This window comes from Belonocnema kinseyi, chromosome 6 (assembly GCF_010883055.1).
Source record: "Belonocnema kinseyi isolate 2016_QV_RU_SX_M_011 chromosome 6, B_treatae_v1, whole genome shotgun sequence".
Taxonomy (NCBI): Eukaryota; Metazoa; Arthropoda; class Insecta; order Hymenoptera; family Cynipidae; genus Belonocnema; species Belonocnema kinseyi.
In genome coordinates this window covers 60,360,346-60,377,080 of record NC_046662.1, presented here as the reverse complement: position 1 = coordinate 60,377,080, position 16,735 = coordinate 60,360,346, and the positions used below count along the sequence as shown (strand labels likewise).

Here is a 16,735-nt window from a genome sequence, read left to right as displayed (position 1 = left end):
GAAACATCAAATGAATTCGGACCAACAGTGGAAAAAAATTTATTTAGGCCAAACAATGTTTATGTTATGGCATCTAAATCTGGTAAATTAACTAAAGGTATGCAGATTTTAAAAATATTAATTTTTCCAATATTCACAGCATACTTCAATTTTCAGAACATTTTAAAACATGGTTGAAAGAAGTTTTCTATCCTAATATTGGCAGTAGAAGTGTATTACTGCTTCATTCATGGAGCGGACATTGTCCAGAAACTGTTCAAGAGGCTGCTTCGAAAGATAAAGAGATTCATTTATTAAAGATACCTAAAGGTACGACGGGAAAAATTCAACCTTTGGACGTATTCGGCTTCAGAATATGGAAAAATTTTGTGAGACATTTTTCCGACAGTGTTATACTATTAAATGGCGACCTAAATTTACATATGAAAAACAATGTCATCAAGTTACATTCGCTCACTCACAACCAACTGTCATCGCCTAGATATGTAAATCTTTTCAAATATTCTTGGTTTAAGAGTGGATATATAGATAAAAAATCTATACATTTCGAAAATCCTGTTGAATTTGGATTTACGCAGTCAGACCAAGCTTTATGCGAGATTCCTGGATGTACGAATGTTGCAATTATTAGATGTGCATGGTGTCGAAAATCCTTATGCCTTAAACATTATTTCGAAGATTTTCATTACTGTACAAATTATGTACCGTGAGTGTACATGTAAGTCTTCCTTAAAACTAGCTTATGTTAATCAGGTATATTGCTTTGAAAGAACCTATTAATGTTGTATCACTTGATTAATTTTTTAAGAATAAAATAACATAAACATAATTCCTCACATTTTTGTAAGGAAAATCAGTTATTGATCAAAGAAAAATCCACAAAAAAGGGAATTTTTCTTAAAAAAAAATAAGGGTTGCAACCCCTTAACTTAAAAATGATTGTCAAAGAATGGGCATTTCATGCCGAATATTTTGCCGTTGAAATGATATCAATATTCAAATTTTTTGTTGAGATGTGAAAAAAATTCGATTTTTAGGGTGAACTTCGAAGGTCAGTTTCACCCCTTAGAATCGTTTTTCCGCCGATAAAAAAAATGACTTATTTCTTACTTCTTCGTACCCTACAACATATTGAAATTTCAAGAAAATTGGAGGCGGACACCTTGTAAGGGTTCCTTGTCAGTAAATCCAAAATTCCCTAACTCTGTCAGATTTCTTCTGACTTTCTGGAATTCCTTGATGTGTAGCAACCCTGCTAGGGTGTCGACTCTGAAAATAATAATTTCTAAAATAAGGTTCAGGAAGAATCTTAGCTTATCCTCAAAGTTTTTATAAATATTAAATATCGAAAACGTCGAGTTGCAGTCGAAAACTTGTAGTTTTGATTACATAAAAAATAAGAATTTTTAATTGTTAACTTATAAAATAACTTAATTTCTTAATTGCATAGAGTCGACACTCCTCAATGACACCGAACAAATTAAACTGGTGACCTAATATTTAAAAAAAATGAAACACACACACACAAAAGCTCGTGATACCTAAAATAGTAAAATACAAAAAGCATATAGTAGGAGGCGCGCACGTCTACCTTGAATACTTAATTCTCTCATTCTTACCCAGATAGTTTGTCAGTTTGCTGACGAGTAACTTGTGCTGGCGATGTTTTTCTTCTAACACTATTAAGAGCAGCGTACAGATGTTAAGATTTTATTAATTGAGCCTTTCGATTTTTAGTGCAGTTAGAAACAAAAATGCGTGAGACAATAATTTTGATACATGAAAATTTTTTCATATTTAAATTCTATTGAAATATGTCAATACTTAAGTTTACAAGGCCAATAAAACCTTGGTTAAAATCTGTATTCTTTTTTTTTCCATTTCAAGCTAAATTGTGAAAACTTACGCTGTAGGCTCATTCCTTCTTCGAACGCTGATGCTGGCGTGAAAATATTGAATGTGTATCTACTATTTCTTTAAAATATTTTACAAGTAGGGCTCGGACTGACTAAAAGGCTTAAAAAAAGTCGCATTAGTCGCATTAAATTATAATAAAAGTCGCATGTCATTTCGAATAAATTCCACAAAAATTCACATCGAAATTTTAAAGATAAAGAAAGAAAAATCAGACACTGAATAAAATAATAACTTGATTTGTTTAGGAATATAGATTTTTAAACATTTTTGCACATTCAGAATAAACTTTAAATTACTAAAAAATTAAGGTTTAAAATTTAAGACTACAAAACATGAAAATAAAATTGTTAATTTTTTAAATAGTCAGATTTCACAGCCCAAAATACTGTTTAAGCAGGATAAATAGGGTGATTTAATATTGAATTAAATATGAAAAGCTTTAAATTCCAACGATATTCTACCAAAAGAGACGAATTTTTAACTGAAAATTTGAATGGTTTAGAAAACAATTGTCTTTTAAACCCAAAATATTAATTTTCAATCCAATAGATGAATTTAAAAAAAAATTAAGCAAAAAAATGCATTCACAACAAAGTAATTAAGAAATTCCACGTAAAATAGAGGAATTTATAATAATTTATCATTATTATATTATATATTATATTATAATAATTTATAATAGAGAGATTTTTAAGCCAAAAAGACGAATTTTTTAAAAGGTAGTTGAGTTATCAGTCTAAAAAGTTGAATTTTCCACGAAAAAAAAAATTTCAACCAAATATTTGAAATTAAAAGCGGAAAATAATTTTCAAACAAAAAGTTGGATTTACAAAGAAATAGTTGAAATTTCAATTAAAAAAAAAGATGAATGTTCAATAAAATATTATGAAAACATAATTTTTTAGAAGGATGTTGAATTATCAGTCTGAAAAGTTGAATTTTCAACAAATAGATCGTTTTGAGCAAAAGAGAAAAAATTTTAAAAATGTAATCTAACTTTTATCAAAATACTTCATTTTTTAACCAAAAAAGAGTAATTTTGTACCACATAGTTGATGATTCTTTTAAAAAGGTTCAATTTTGAACAAAAAATTTAATTTTCAACCAAAAATGATCAATATTCAACCAGAAAAGCTGACTTTTGAACAAAAGATTTGAATTTTCAACCAAATGGTTGAATTTTAAAATAAAGAAGATTAAAATTAAGAAGATTAAATTAAATTAAATAGATAAATTTTCAAGCAAAACGACCAATTTTTTAGAAGAAGGAGAAGGAAAAAAAGTTAATTTCCAACCAAAAATGATGCACTTTCAAGCAGAAAAGACGACTTTGGAAAAAAAATTGAATTTTTTTAATAAATGGTAAATTTTTAGAAGACAGTTAAATTCTAAACAAAAAACTCATTTTAAAAAAGAGAAAATGATTAATAAAAAAGAAGAATTTTGAATAAAATAATTAAATTTTCAACCAAATGGTAGAATTTTCACATGAAAGAGATTAAACCTCAACCAAATAGTTGAATTTGTAGCCCAAAAAGACGATTTTTATATAATAAATATAATTTTTAACGAAGATAGATAAATTTTAAATCTAGAGACGAACTTTGAATGTATAAGATAAATTTTCAAACAAAAAGTTGTATTTATAACAAATAGATTATTTGTAACCAAGAGAAATAATTTTTTAACGAAAAAATTGATTTAAACAACAAAAATTATTTTTTAATCAAACAGTTGCATTTATAACCAATTATTTATACATTTAATCAACAGAAACAAAATTTGAGTTACGATTTTTTTTTAATACAATTAAATTTTAAACAAGAAGGTCACTTTTCAAACAAGAAAGATGAATTTTCTAGCTCAAAAGATGACTTTCCCACCATAATAGATCAATTTCCAATCCAAAAGGATGAATTTTTATACAAAAGGGTGAATTGAACTTGAACCAACAAAATGAATTTTCAATAAAATAGTTCAATTTTCAAGTCCAAAAGACAAAATGTTTTAGAAGATATTGAACTCTGAGCCTGAAAAGTTTACTGTTCCAACAAATAATGTTTTTTTTTTTAACCAAGATAAATGATTTTTTAACCAAATGGTCGAATTTTTAAGTTTAAGTTAAATTATTTTAATTTTAAAAAGTTTAGGCATCTTTTACAAGCTTTAAAATTTTATTTCAAAATCTTGAGAAATCTAGAAGTGGTTTAAAATTTTTTTAAATTCAAAATAATTTTTTAATTTGTTTTCGGAACTTTTAAATATATTTTCAAATTAATTGCATTTTTTCTATAAATTTTCAAAAATCCTGCAAATTAAAAAAAAATTCGTAAAATTTGAATTCAGAAATAACAATAGAACACTTATTATTTGTAAAAAAATTACGAGTAATTTTTAGAGATATTTAGAAGTTTTAAAAAGTTTCGAATTAAATTTACAACTTGAAACAATTTCAAATACTTACAGCCGAATTTAAAATAAAATGTAGATTTTTGCAGATTTCAAACAAAAAACTAAATTTTTGTTTAATTGTGAAAGACTTCAAAACAGTAAAAAAAAATTTCTTAAGATTCTAAAGAAAATTGAAGATGTTATTTCCCGGTTTTTTCCGGTGTCATAAAATTCCCGGTTATTTCCTGGTTTTCCGGGTTTCTATTTAACAAAATAATTCAATTTGTAACAAAATAATTACATTTTCAACCAAAAAGTATGAACTTTCTTATTTTGTTCAATTAAATTAGTTCTCAATCAAGCAAAAAAAAAAAGAGTGTAGAAAAGAGTGCGCAGACTGTAACTGAATAAAAAATTAATCAGTTTTAAACATTCTCAATAAAAAAATGTCCACAAATTTGAAAAAATTAAAACTCTAAATACGGCTTAATGAATTTAGAAACTGTCCAATTACCGCCGCTATTAAAAAAAATGTCTAACATAAGTACAATTTTTTCTAGTTTTGAATGTCATTTTTAAAAGTTTCATCTTGATTAAAATTTAAACTAAGCATAACGAACTGCTGAGAAAAACGAAAAAGCCGATTAGTCGTATATTTCTTTAAAAATTCGCAAAAAATCGCATATTTTTCAATAAAAGTCGAAAAAAGTCGCACAATCCAAGTCCTATACAAAAGTAAAAATCATGAAAAATTTTCGAGAAAAATCTCTTCTCTTGCTCGAATATTACTATCGATGGCAAATATTTTCATGAATATTTGAGAATATAAAAAAAAATTTTTTACCTATTAAGACGACTCCTGGCTCTTGCTGCTCCACTGTCATCTGGAGTTGTGGCACTACTTCCTGCTGATGAAGGACTAACTGGATCTGTCCTATTTCCGGATTCATCCAGTAAAATAACTTGTGATTGTCGCACAAACATTCCATAATTCTCGGCACACTGTTCAGAAAAATATGTTCTAGACTAATTATTTTTAATCATAAGACTTTTAATTCAAAAGCCTAATACGGCAATAAGTAAAAGTAAAAATATAACGTCACAAAAATGAAAAAAAATATTGCAAAAATAGTGCCATAACATTTTTTTGGTATTAAACTTATACACAGCCTGACTTTCAAATCTTAAAAAATCCAAATAAGTGCAATGGAAAATTAACTTTATTAAAAAATTAATTAATTTTATTAAAGTCATGATTCTTGGTTGAAAATTCATCTAGTTTGTTGAAAATTCATCTTTTTGTTTTAAAAATGTATCTCTTTCTGTACAAAGTTGATCTTTTTTGTTGAAAATGCAACTGCCTGGTTAAAAATTAATCTGTTTTGGTTAAATAATAACTTATTTTTTCAAAATTAACTGTTTTGCAAAAATTTTGATTTGCGGCTCGAAAATTGAATAATTTGGTAGAAAATTTAACTACTTGGATCAAAGTTTATGTATTTTATTGAAAATGCACCTTTTTGTGGAAAACTCAACTTCTTGGTTGAAATTTCAACTACTATCTTAGAAGTTTTTTTTTGGTTCAAGATTCATATTTTTATTTAAAAATTCGTTGTTTTTTTTTGTTAAAAATTCATTCCTTTAACTGAAAAAATTTAACTATTTTATTAAAAATTCGACCAATTGATTGAAACTTAACTTTTTAAAATAAATGATTAGAAAATATTTATCTGTTCGAAAATTCAACAACTTCGTAGAAACTTTAATTGTTTTGTTGAAAATTTATATCCTTTGTTGAAAAATTGCTGTTTTTGGTAAAAAATACATTTTTTTAAATCCAATTGTTTTTTATTTTTAATTAAATTCCTTTTTTGCTGAAATATCAACTATTAATTGTTCGTTAATAATTCAACCTAATTTTTTGGGTTCAATATTTATGACTTTAGTTAAAACGTCGTTTTTTTTTATTTTTAAAAATTCAATATTTTAACTAGAAATTTTTTTAGTGAGAATTAAATTTATTAATTGAAAATTAATTTTTTGTAGAATCATCAACATTCTCGAGTTAAAAATTTAACTGTTTTGTAGAAAATTTGTATTTTCAGCCCGAAAATGTAACAATTGGGTAGAAAATTGAACAATTTTGTTGAAAATTTGCCTTCTTTGGTAGAAATAAATTTTTTGGGCTACAAATGTTACTGCCTACTTAAAAATTGAAGTTTGAACTTAAAATCTATCTGCTTTTTATTTTTTATTAAATTTTTTTTTGTTGAAATATCAACTGTAAATTTTTTGTTAAAAATTCGACTCATTGGTTGAAACTAAATTTTTTTAGTAGAATATTCGTAATTTCAATTTAAAATTCGTTTTTTTTTAAATGTAACTACTTTGTTGAAAATTCAACTACTGTGTAGAAAATTGTTCTGCTTACTTGGGGATTTATATAATTTGTTGAAAATTCAACTGCTTAGTTAAAAATGTATATATTTTATTGGAAATATAAAATTAGTCTTCTTGTTTAAAAATTAAACTATCTGATAAAAAATGTATGCACTTTGTTGATAACTTATCTTTTTTGGGAAAAAATTAATCTTCTATGTTGAAAATTCATATTTTTGGTTGAAAAATTAACTATTTGACATGGCGGGTATATTATTTTAGCCAATTAGCGAAGGAGTTCAAAAATATTTTTCAAGGACAACGAAAGAAATAGTAGTAATATATGAAAATGGTATAAAATCGTGTCTTTAGTGTAATCTTTCGTTTTTAGGTGAGAAATAATAACACATTTTCAACAAAATAGATGAATTTTACACCAAAAAAGATTCCTCAGTCAAAAAAGAAAAATTTCACACAAATTATAATTTGAGGGGAAAAGTAATTTTTAATACAAAATAAAAATTTCGAATAAAGGCTATTTATTTTTAAATTAATTTGTTAATTTGTTTCTAAGATTGTATCTACATATAATTCTACAAAGATTATATTTTTTTAAAGATTTGAGATGTCGAAAAAGTATAATAATTATTTTATTTTACAAAACTTTCCAAAATTTTAGAAAAAATTGAAGTCAGTACAATAGAAATTTAAGAAATTTAGAGGTTTGGAAGAATTAAAAAATATTTAATAAATTTTCAGAATTCTTTCAAAGTTTTAAAATATTTTTAATCTCTTAAAAACTTTTTAAATTCCTAAATATTTTTTGAACGGGTTCAAATTATTCCTAAAATTTGTTTAAATCTTTCAAAATACAAAAATGTCCATTAAATCTTCCAGAATTTGTTCGACTTATTTTTTTACTTATAAAATTAATTATACAGGTTCAATAAAAATGGTTAATTCGGCAAAATTGTATTCACTATCTAACGATTGTAAATCCTTTCGTAATAATTTTGAAAATTATACTAGTTAAATGTATTAAAATTTCTTAACTAAATATTAATTATAAAACAAAATAAAGACAAATACTATGCTTAAAAATGACATTTTTCTGAATGCCTAAAATGTTCTAAGAATTTAGAAAAATGACCTCAAAGTATTCTAAGATGAATATTTAAAATTGTAGATCTTTGAATCATTAAAATGAAATAAAGTTTAATTTTGACAATTTGTAATAAAAATTACATAAGTTTTGAAATTTACAATTAAAAATTCTGTAATTTGAATGGTTTGTATTAGAAGTTTCTTTGATTTGGACCATTTACAATGGAATCCAAAATTTCTTCAATTGGAATCAGAATTGAAAACTCTGCATTTCATTAAAAAAATCAACCAAATTTATGAATAATGATTTATTACATAATTTTTATTCATACATCTTCAAAAATGAACAGTTTTCAATTGTGAGTCTTCCAAGTTTTAAGTTTTAAAATGAAATATTCTGTAATTTTGAGACTTTACATTCGAAATTTCTTTAATTTAGTGTATTTCAAATTGAAAATTTCAGTTTCAATGTTCAAAATCATCACGTTTTAAGAATTTTTATTTACACGTTTTCAAAATTGGATATTTTTCCGTTGTGAGTGTTCAAAATGGCAGAATTTTTAATTATAAGCTGTTCAAATTCAAGAGTTTTTATTTTGACAATTTTCCATTCAAAATTATGTAATTTTGATGCTTTGCATTACAAATTTATTCAATTTGGAAGATTTGGAATTGAAAACTTTACTTTTAATTTCCAAAATCATCCAAATTTAAGAATTTTTATTCATGAATCTTAAAAATTAATTAGTTTTCAGTTATTAGTCTACATAATTCTGCAATTTTGATGCTTTACATTTAAAATTTCTCTACTTGGAAATATTTAGAATTGAAAACTTGAGTTTTAATTTCCAAAATCATCAAGATTTTAGAATTTTTATTTATATGTCTTCAAAATTGAATATTTTTCCGTTGCGAGTTTTCAAAATTGTAGAAGTTTTAATTATAAGCCGTTCAAACTGAAGAATTATTAACTTCGATTATTTACAATTATGTAATTTTGATGCTTTACATTCAAAATTTCTTCGAATTGGAAGATTTATAATTGAAAAATTGAAACTTGATTTCGAAAATTATCAAAATTGATGAATTTTTATTGATAAATCTTTAAATTAAAAGAATTTTTACCTGCAAATTGTTCAAAAATTGAAGTATTTTTAATTGAAATCTTGACTTTGGAGAAATCTGAATCGTAAATCTTTAGAATTGAAGTGTTTAATTTTGGAAATCAACAATAAAAAATTGCGCGAGTTTTTAGTTGTAAACTTGAAAATTCAGTAATTTTGGGGCTTCATTTTCGAATTTTTTGCAATTTGAAATATTTATTACTGCAAACTTGAGTTTTAATTTCCAAAATTATCAAAATTTTATATTTTGTTTTTATAAATCTTCGAAATTAAACAGATTTTAATCGTGAGTCTTCAAAATTGTAAAATGCCCTAATTTTTCTAATTACCTACGACAAATATGAGAGGAATATTCATACAAAAATAAAAATTTCAGTCTCTCTTAAGGTATTTCTGAAATATCTAAAAAAGAATGGATAGATATTATCGAAATATAACCTAAAAATGTATTAAAACCTATACGTCAAATGACTCAAAACTTTCCATAAAAAGTCTAACTAAAGTTCAAAGTTGAAAAAAAAATGAAACTCAAGAAGACAAAATATCTGTTGATAAATTAATTATTGTTTAATCCCTCTTTTTTAAATAATTGTTTACGACCTCTTAAAAATTCAAAGGCCCTAAAACCTAACAACACTTTTGAAATCGTCCCTAAAAGAAATACATCTCAATAAGCCTTAAAAATAAAATATAGGCAGCTATACACTTTATGGTTCAAATTATATCTGAAAAGTAATATTTACCTTAAAATAAACTTGTCCTTTAATAGTTCCGTTGTTCTTTCCTTTTGCCTCATCAAGAATTACTCCGATCCATTTTCCAGACGCAAATGTAGGATGTCCGATATAAGCAATCACTCCCTGACAATCTTTTCCAGAGACTTCAACCCTCTGACCAACCTTATACGACATTTTAAAATACAAAGTACTATTTTTTATTTATCAATTAGAATCAGAAAATTTACAAAGTCGCTCACAGCTGACGTCTTGACAGCTCAACAGTACTCATTTCTTTCACCAGGCGGCGCTTATTAAAAATTAATCTCTTTTGACAGATATGGTTTTGATTTTTGATAAAGATTCCACTATTTTATTGAAAATTCGTGACTTTTGCTTGAATGCAATTGTTTTTTTATTTAAATTAAAATGTTTTCTGGTTCAAATATCAGCTATTGCGTTTTTCATTGAGAATTCGTCATGTTTGGTTAAAAATTCATTTTTTTTGTTGAAAACATTGGAAATATCAATATTTTTTTGGTTGAAAAGTCAAAACTACTTTTAGAAAATAAAAATAATTTGTAGAAACTTCTTTTGGTTTTGTTGAAGTTTTATTATTTAAAAAAAAAATAATCTCTGGTCGAAAATGTAATTATTTTGTTCCAAATTAATCTTCTTTTAAATTTATCTTTTTTCGAGAAAATTTGAAAATTGCAAAACTATATATGCTCTTTTTTGTTGGAGATTCATAATTATTTTTAGTAGAAATTTATTCATCTTTGTCTTCATATAAATAAGCTATTTGCCAAAAAATTCAACTATTTTGTTGAAAATTTATTTGTTTTATGAAAAAGTTTGTTATAAAGCTCAAAAATTCATTTTTCTTGATTGAAAATTAACTTTTTTGTTGAAAATTCTAATTTTCCAGTAGAAATGTGAATTTTCTTCTACAAAATTCGTCTTTTTGGCGTGAAAATTGAACTATTTGTTTGATAACTGATGTATTAAATTAAAAATTTGTCTTTTTGGGTAAAAAATTAATGTACTTCCTTGAAAAAATATCATTTTAGTGAAAAAATAATCTCTTCAGTTGATGTAAATATTTTGCTTCATTTTTTTGTTTGTAGAAAATTAAACTACTGGTCAAAAACTAAAAAAATATATGCTTTTTATTAAATTTATAATTTTTTAAAATAGTAACATTTAAAATATTTATTTTTTATTAATTCAAATATTTGGCAAAAAATTTAACTATTTTGTTGAAAATTTATTTGGTTTTTTAACACGTTTGTTACAAAGCTCAAAAATTCATTTTTCTTGATTGAAAATTAACTTTTTTGTTGAAAATTCTAATTTTCGGGTAGAAAATTAAATCGTCTTCTATAAAATTCGTCTTTTTGGCCTGGAAATTGAACTCTTTGTTTGATAATTGATATCTTCATTAAATTTTTTTGTAGAAAATTAATCTTCTTCCTTGAAAAAATATAATTTCAGTTAAAAAATGATCCCTTTGGTTGCAAATCTAAATATTTTGTTTGCTTTTTTTGTATAAAATTAAATTACTTGGTTTTAAATTGAAAAACTTTTGCATTTTTTCCAAGGTTCAACACTTTAGTTAAAAATGTATTGATTTTGGCTAAAAATTAAGCTATTAGGCAAAAAATTCAAATATTTTGTTGAAAATTTATTTGTTTTGTTAAAATTCATAGTTATTGTTAAAAAATTCATCTTTCTTGGTTGAAAATAAACCTTTTTTTTAATTCTAATTTTCTGGTCAAAAAATTAATTGTCTTCTAAAAAAACTCGTCTTTTTGGTTTGAAAATTGCACTATTTGGTCCAATTAATTTGTTCTTTATTTAAATGAATGTATTTCCCAGTTGAAAGAATCAGTTATAACATTTTTCGTTGGCAATAATGTAAAATTCCCGAATAGTAACATTCTCAAATAATACAATTTTCGAGTAAGAAAATTTCGGAATCGGAAAACTCCCACACAGTTTATATAATATTTCGAAACTGGAAATTTTCTAAATGATAAAATGCCTAACAGTTTATAATATTTACCGAATTGAAAAATTTCTGCATAATAAATATTCCGACAGGTAATTGCCAAATTATAAAATATACAAACTAGAAAATTCCTGAATTTAAATAATAAAAAAATGCCGTTCATATATATGCTTTATTTATTAAAAATATAATAATCACACAATTTTATACAAAGAAAACAATATTTTTTATTTTTAAAGTTGCTGAAATCATTGTTTTAAGTTGAAATAACAATAATTGAACAAATTTATATATTTTAGGATGAAAATTGTTTTTAATTATTGTTATTTTAAATTTAAAAAATAATATTGGAAACTTTAAACATTAGAAATAATTTAAAAAATTAAATTATCTGTTAATTGCTTTTTGAATAAATAAATAACATTGATTAAAAAACCATTTTTTTATTATATAAATTCGGGAATTTCTTAATTCAGGAATTTTATAGTTTGGATATTTTATAATTTAGAAGTTTTCTGTCGGGGATTTTATTATTCAGGAATTTTCAAATGCGGTAATATTAGAAGCTGTCAGGAATTGTATTATCAGAGCGCTTTCTAAATTGGTAATATTAGATATACACTGTTTAAGAATTTTTTTATTTGGAATTTTATTATTCTGAAATTTTATTATTCGGTAATTGTCCAGTTCAGGAACTTTATTTTTTGGGAATTTTCAGTCGCGATTTTATTTATCGAGATTTTTCAGTCGTCACGTGAAGAAATTGATACGTTTTATTTTGATCACCATTTCGCGCGAAATGCGCGCGCATTGATAATGGCTACGGGTTCGTGCAATGACCGTGCGTCCGTCTGCAACTAAACTTAATCTTTTTTGCATTTTCTAGTAAAATTTGACCCGAAAATTGATTAAATTTCGGAGTGGTGTGAAAGTGAAAGTTCAGTGACTTTCTTGGAGTGGATTTTATTGACCCGGTTCTATCACCACGTGCAAAACGAAGCTCAAAATGCCTCTGGTAAGTGCTTCCTGATTCTCTTGAACTTGTCATTCCTGACTAAAGACTTTTCCGTCCTTCAAGAATATATACTTTTCTTCTCCAAAAAACATTTTGATTCTTCTCATCACGACTCAACTTGCAAAATTAATTAATTTTGCAAACAGTGTCCATTCTTATTTTTCAATTTTGAAGTGTGGGTGCGGTTTTGTGGTTAGTTTTACTTATTTTACTACAGTACAGTTATATTTCATATCAAAGTACACATATTTCCTGGTTTTTTATTTATTTTATGTCTAAATTATATGACGTGTTAAATCGGTCGATTTTATTAATTGGAAAAAAGTTGGTAACATGTTCCTGTTCGTCATGACAAAACAATTTCTCTGACAAAATTAATTAATTCATACACAAGATACACATGGTGATTCAGATTTCTCTTTCTGGGGCAAATTCAGATTGTTATCTGGGTTATTTATCAGTCCACGATTAGGCAAGAAATTTGTGATAATATTCGTATTTGGTTTGACATTTAAAAAAAGGTAGGATAGATGTCAAAAATGTTTATAAAAAAAACCAACAGGAAATATTTTAATCATCAGAAATTGCCTCCTTTTATATATTTTTATTGTTATTTTTTCTCTTGAAATAAGGTGAAAAATTCATATTTTTATTCTAAAAGACATGATACGTTATTTCACAAAAAGTTGAGAATTTTGGACTCAGGCGTATTAAGATTTCAAAAATCTTTTAAAAACATACAAAAACGTTCATGTTAAAAATTCGCTGACATTGTCAGGAAATTACAGAATTCTAAAAAATTTGTAATTTTGAAAGCTGGAAATACACAAATTTTAATTTCTTCATGTTTTCTCTCTGAACATTTTATAATTCCCATATTTTTATTCTTGTGTTTTATCCTTTCAATTTTTTTATTCTGTTTATAAAATGCGTTTGGAAACGCACTTACTACTACTTTTTATAAACGGAATCATGTTACATATATGTAATAAAATTATAAGGGTTTCCAAAAAAATAATTTTAAAATAATTTTTACTGCTTAAAATTGAAAATTTATGAAACTGAATAAAATTCAATTTTAATTTTTAAATATTCACTTTTAAATTCTCTTCAAAATTGCAGAACTGTGAATCGCAAATCTTTAAAAGTTTTTAATATTTTTAATTTAAATTTTACAATTAAAGATTCTGTAATTTGTATGCTTTCATTTCGGAATTTCTTCAATTCTGAAGATTTAGAATTGAAAAGTTGGCTTTCGACCTTAAAAATCATCAAAATGTAAGAATTTTTATATTTACATCTTCAAAATTGATGAATTAAAAAAAGCACTACACACTCTCAAAATATAAATCATGAAATTTTTATAACTTGCAAGCCTATATATTCAAAATGTCCATGAATTTTCATGATTAACATTAGAAAGGTGTTCAATGTTAAAGATTTATCATTGAAAACTTGACTTTTGATCTTCAGAATTAGCAAAAATCGTAGAATTTTTATTTATAAATCTTTAAAAATGAACAGTATTCAATTCTAAATCTTCAAAATTGTAGAACTTTAAATTGTAATTCTTTAAAATTCAAAAGCTTTTAATATTTTACCTTTATAATTAAAACTTATGAAAGTTTTAAGTCCTAAATTTAAAAATTATGTAATTTGGATGCTTTTCATTCGAAATTTCTTCAATTTGGAAGATTTAGAATTGAAGAGTTTTTTATTTTAACTCTTCAACATTGCAGAACTTTGAATTGTATATCTTTCAAAGTCTAAAATTTTTAATTTTTTAATTCAAACTAAAAAATCCTGCAAGTTTAAAGTCTTCCATTTGAAAATTCTATAATTTTAGTGTTTTTCATTCGAAATTTCTTCAATTTGGAAGGTTCAGAAGTAAAAAATTGACTTTTAATTTTCAAAATCATAAAATTAAAGAATTTTTATGTAAACCAGTTTGAATTTGCAAGGAATTTAATCTACCTTTAAAGTTTATGGAGATTTTAAGTTTTTTAATTAAAAATGATGTACTATTGATGATTTACGCTTGAAATTTCTTTAGTTTGGACGATTGAGAATATAAGAATTTTTATTTATAACCTCTTTAAAGTTGCAGAGTTTTCAATTATAAATCTTCAATATTAAACTATTAAAAAAAAACATTAAAAATTACATAATTTCAAAATTATGTATATATATATATATATATATATTTTTTTTTTTTTAAATGATACATCTTCAACGTAGAGTTCTTGGTGGAAAAATACTTCTAGAATTTTATTATGATTTTATATATCACATGAAACTTTATTTGGTCATTCCATAAAATTTCATTTTTTGTTCTTTATTAATTTATATGAATTTAAAAAATATCGCTACGAATACGGATGACGCAATATTTTCTTGATTTAAGAAAACATTTCTTGTTTCAAAAAATTATACTATATTGAAGGGTTTTCATTTTTAAATTTTGCGATCTTAAATAATTTATAATAAACTGTTCAAAAATGGAATTAAGAATAATATTCTGAATGTGAGAACTTCAAGAATGGAAACTTTAAAGCTGAAAGAAAGTCTTTATATAATGCCAGAATTGAGATGGCCTTCCGAGTTGTTGAAATTGCAAGGCTTCAAAATAGATCAATTTCAAATTCAAATATTACAATTCAAAGAAATTGGAAGGTCAAAATTAACAGTTTTAATTTTAAAGGTTTAAAATTTATATTAATTTAGCTACAAATTATTGTATATGATATTATTTATGATAAACTAGAATTGAAAATTGTTTTGAAGAAGTTGCAGTTTTAAATGTTTCAATGCCGACATTTTTTTAAATCTGTAAGTGGCATTTTGCATCTTCTAATTTTGAAATTAAAAAATTGAGTTTTCAATATTTTGAAAATAAATAAATAAAATAAAGAATTTGATTTAAAAAAATTTTTATATGTAGATTTACATTTTTAAATTTTTAAACTACTTTCAAATCTCTTAAATAACGCTAACAAATTTTCGAACATCATTTTTTGACTTACCTTGACATAATTTGGCTTCAGGAGTTGACAAATAATTTTTTTTTTTAATTCCCGTGTGTTTGGAAGGATTGTAGTTTGGAGGGATTTGGAGGGATTCTAGTCCTAAATAATGCCCATCATTAATAAAGATTAAATTAAAAAATTCAATTATACTTTTTTCTCAAAAATCGTTTAAATGTGATTTTTTTCAATTTTCATCATACTATTTCAGAAAAACATGGAAACCTAAATTTGATTGATATTCCACCTTTTTTTATACATGCTAATAATTTTGTATGCTAATATTGTATTCATATTTGATATATTAAAATTATTTTTAAATTAAATATACTTTTAATACATTTTTAATTAGTTTATTCAATGTTACAGGAATAATTATTTAAAGTTTATTTTAAAATTGATTATTTTTAACTGTATAAAAGATCATTAAATTAAAACTATTTAATATTGGAGCTATATTAATTATAAATTTTACACAAATGAGTCATCAACAATGTTTTTTTCACGTTTTATTTAAAATAATATTTTCATGATTTTTATATTTGCAAATAATAAAGCTTGTTATAATAATATTATATTAATATTTTATATTTTAAATTTATTTACAAATTTAAAGTAAAATATAATTTAAATGCATTTTTAATTGGTTTATTTAATGTCACAGGAATAATTATTTAAAATTGATCTTAAAATCTCATTTTTTTAAATAATATAAAAGATGATTAAATTAATAGATATATTGTAAAATCATTAGGTTTAATAATATTATTATATAAATAATAATAAAATGTTTGATTAAAACATAAATTTATCATAAATTAAATTAGAATTAAATAAATTGATTATTTTAATGTTTTAATTATATTATTGATTTAATGGTAAAAATAACTTATTATTTTTATATTAAAATTAAATATTGAATTTTTATTTTTATTTAATTTAATGAAAATTTACTTACTATTTAATATTGGAGCTATATTAATCTAAATTTTACATAATTGATTCATTAAAAAAATATTTGTTTTCACGGTTTACTTATAATAATATTTTTATGG

At 23.8% G+C, this 16,735-nt stretch overlaps 1 protein-coding gene across 3 annotated transcripts in view; it reads right to left on the bottom strand.

Moving 5' to 3' along the window:
* Positions 1-9,893, bottom strand: part of LOC117174990 (dynactin subunit 1) — an 86,641-nt gene extending 76,748 nt beyond the window's left edge. For 2 of the 3 annotated variants that reach the window (XM_033364474.1, XM_033364475.1), the window contains exons 1-4: positions 9,659-9,893; positions 5,153-5,310; positions 1,907-1,939; positions 1,620-1,679 (exon numbers count right to left, since the gene is read on the bottom strand). In XM_033364474.1, coding sequence (XP_033220365.1) covers positions 1,620-1,679; positions 1,907-1,939; positions 5,153-5,310; positions 9,659-9,826 — 419 coding nt within the window. In that variant the 5' untranslated portion in view covers positions 9,827-9,893. The remainder of the gene's footprint in view (positions 1-1,619; positions 1,680-1,906; positions 1,940-5,152; positions 5,311-9,658) is intronic. The other variant, XM_033364477.1, reaches the window with a different exon arrangement.
* Positions 9,894-16,735: the final 6,842 nt, after the last annotated feature.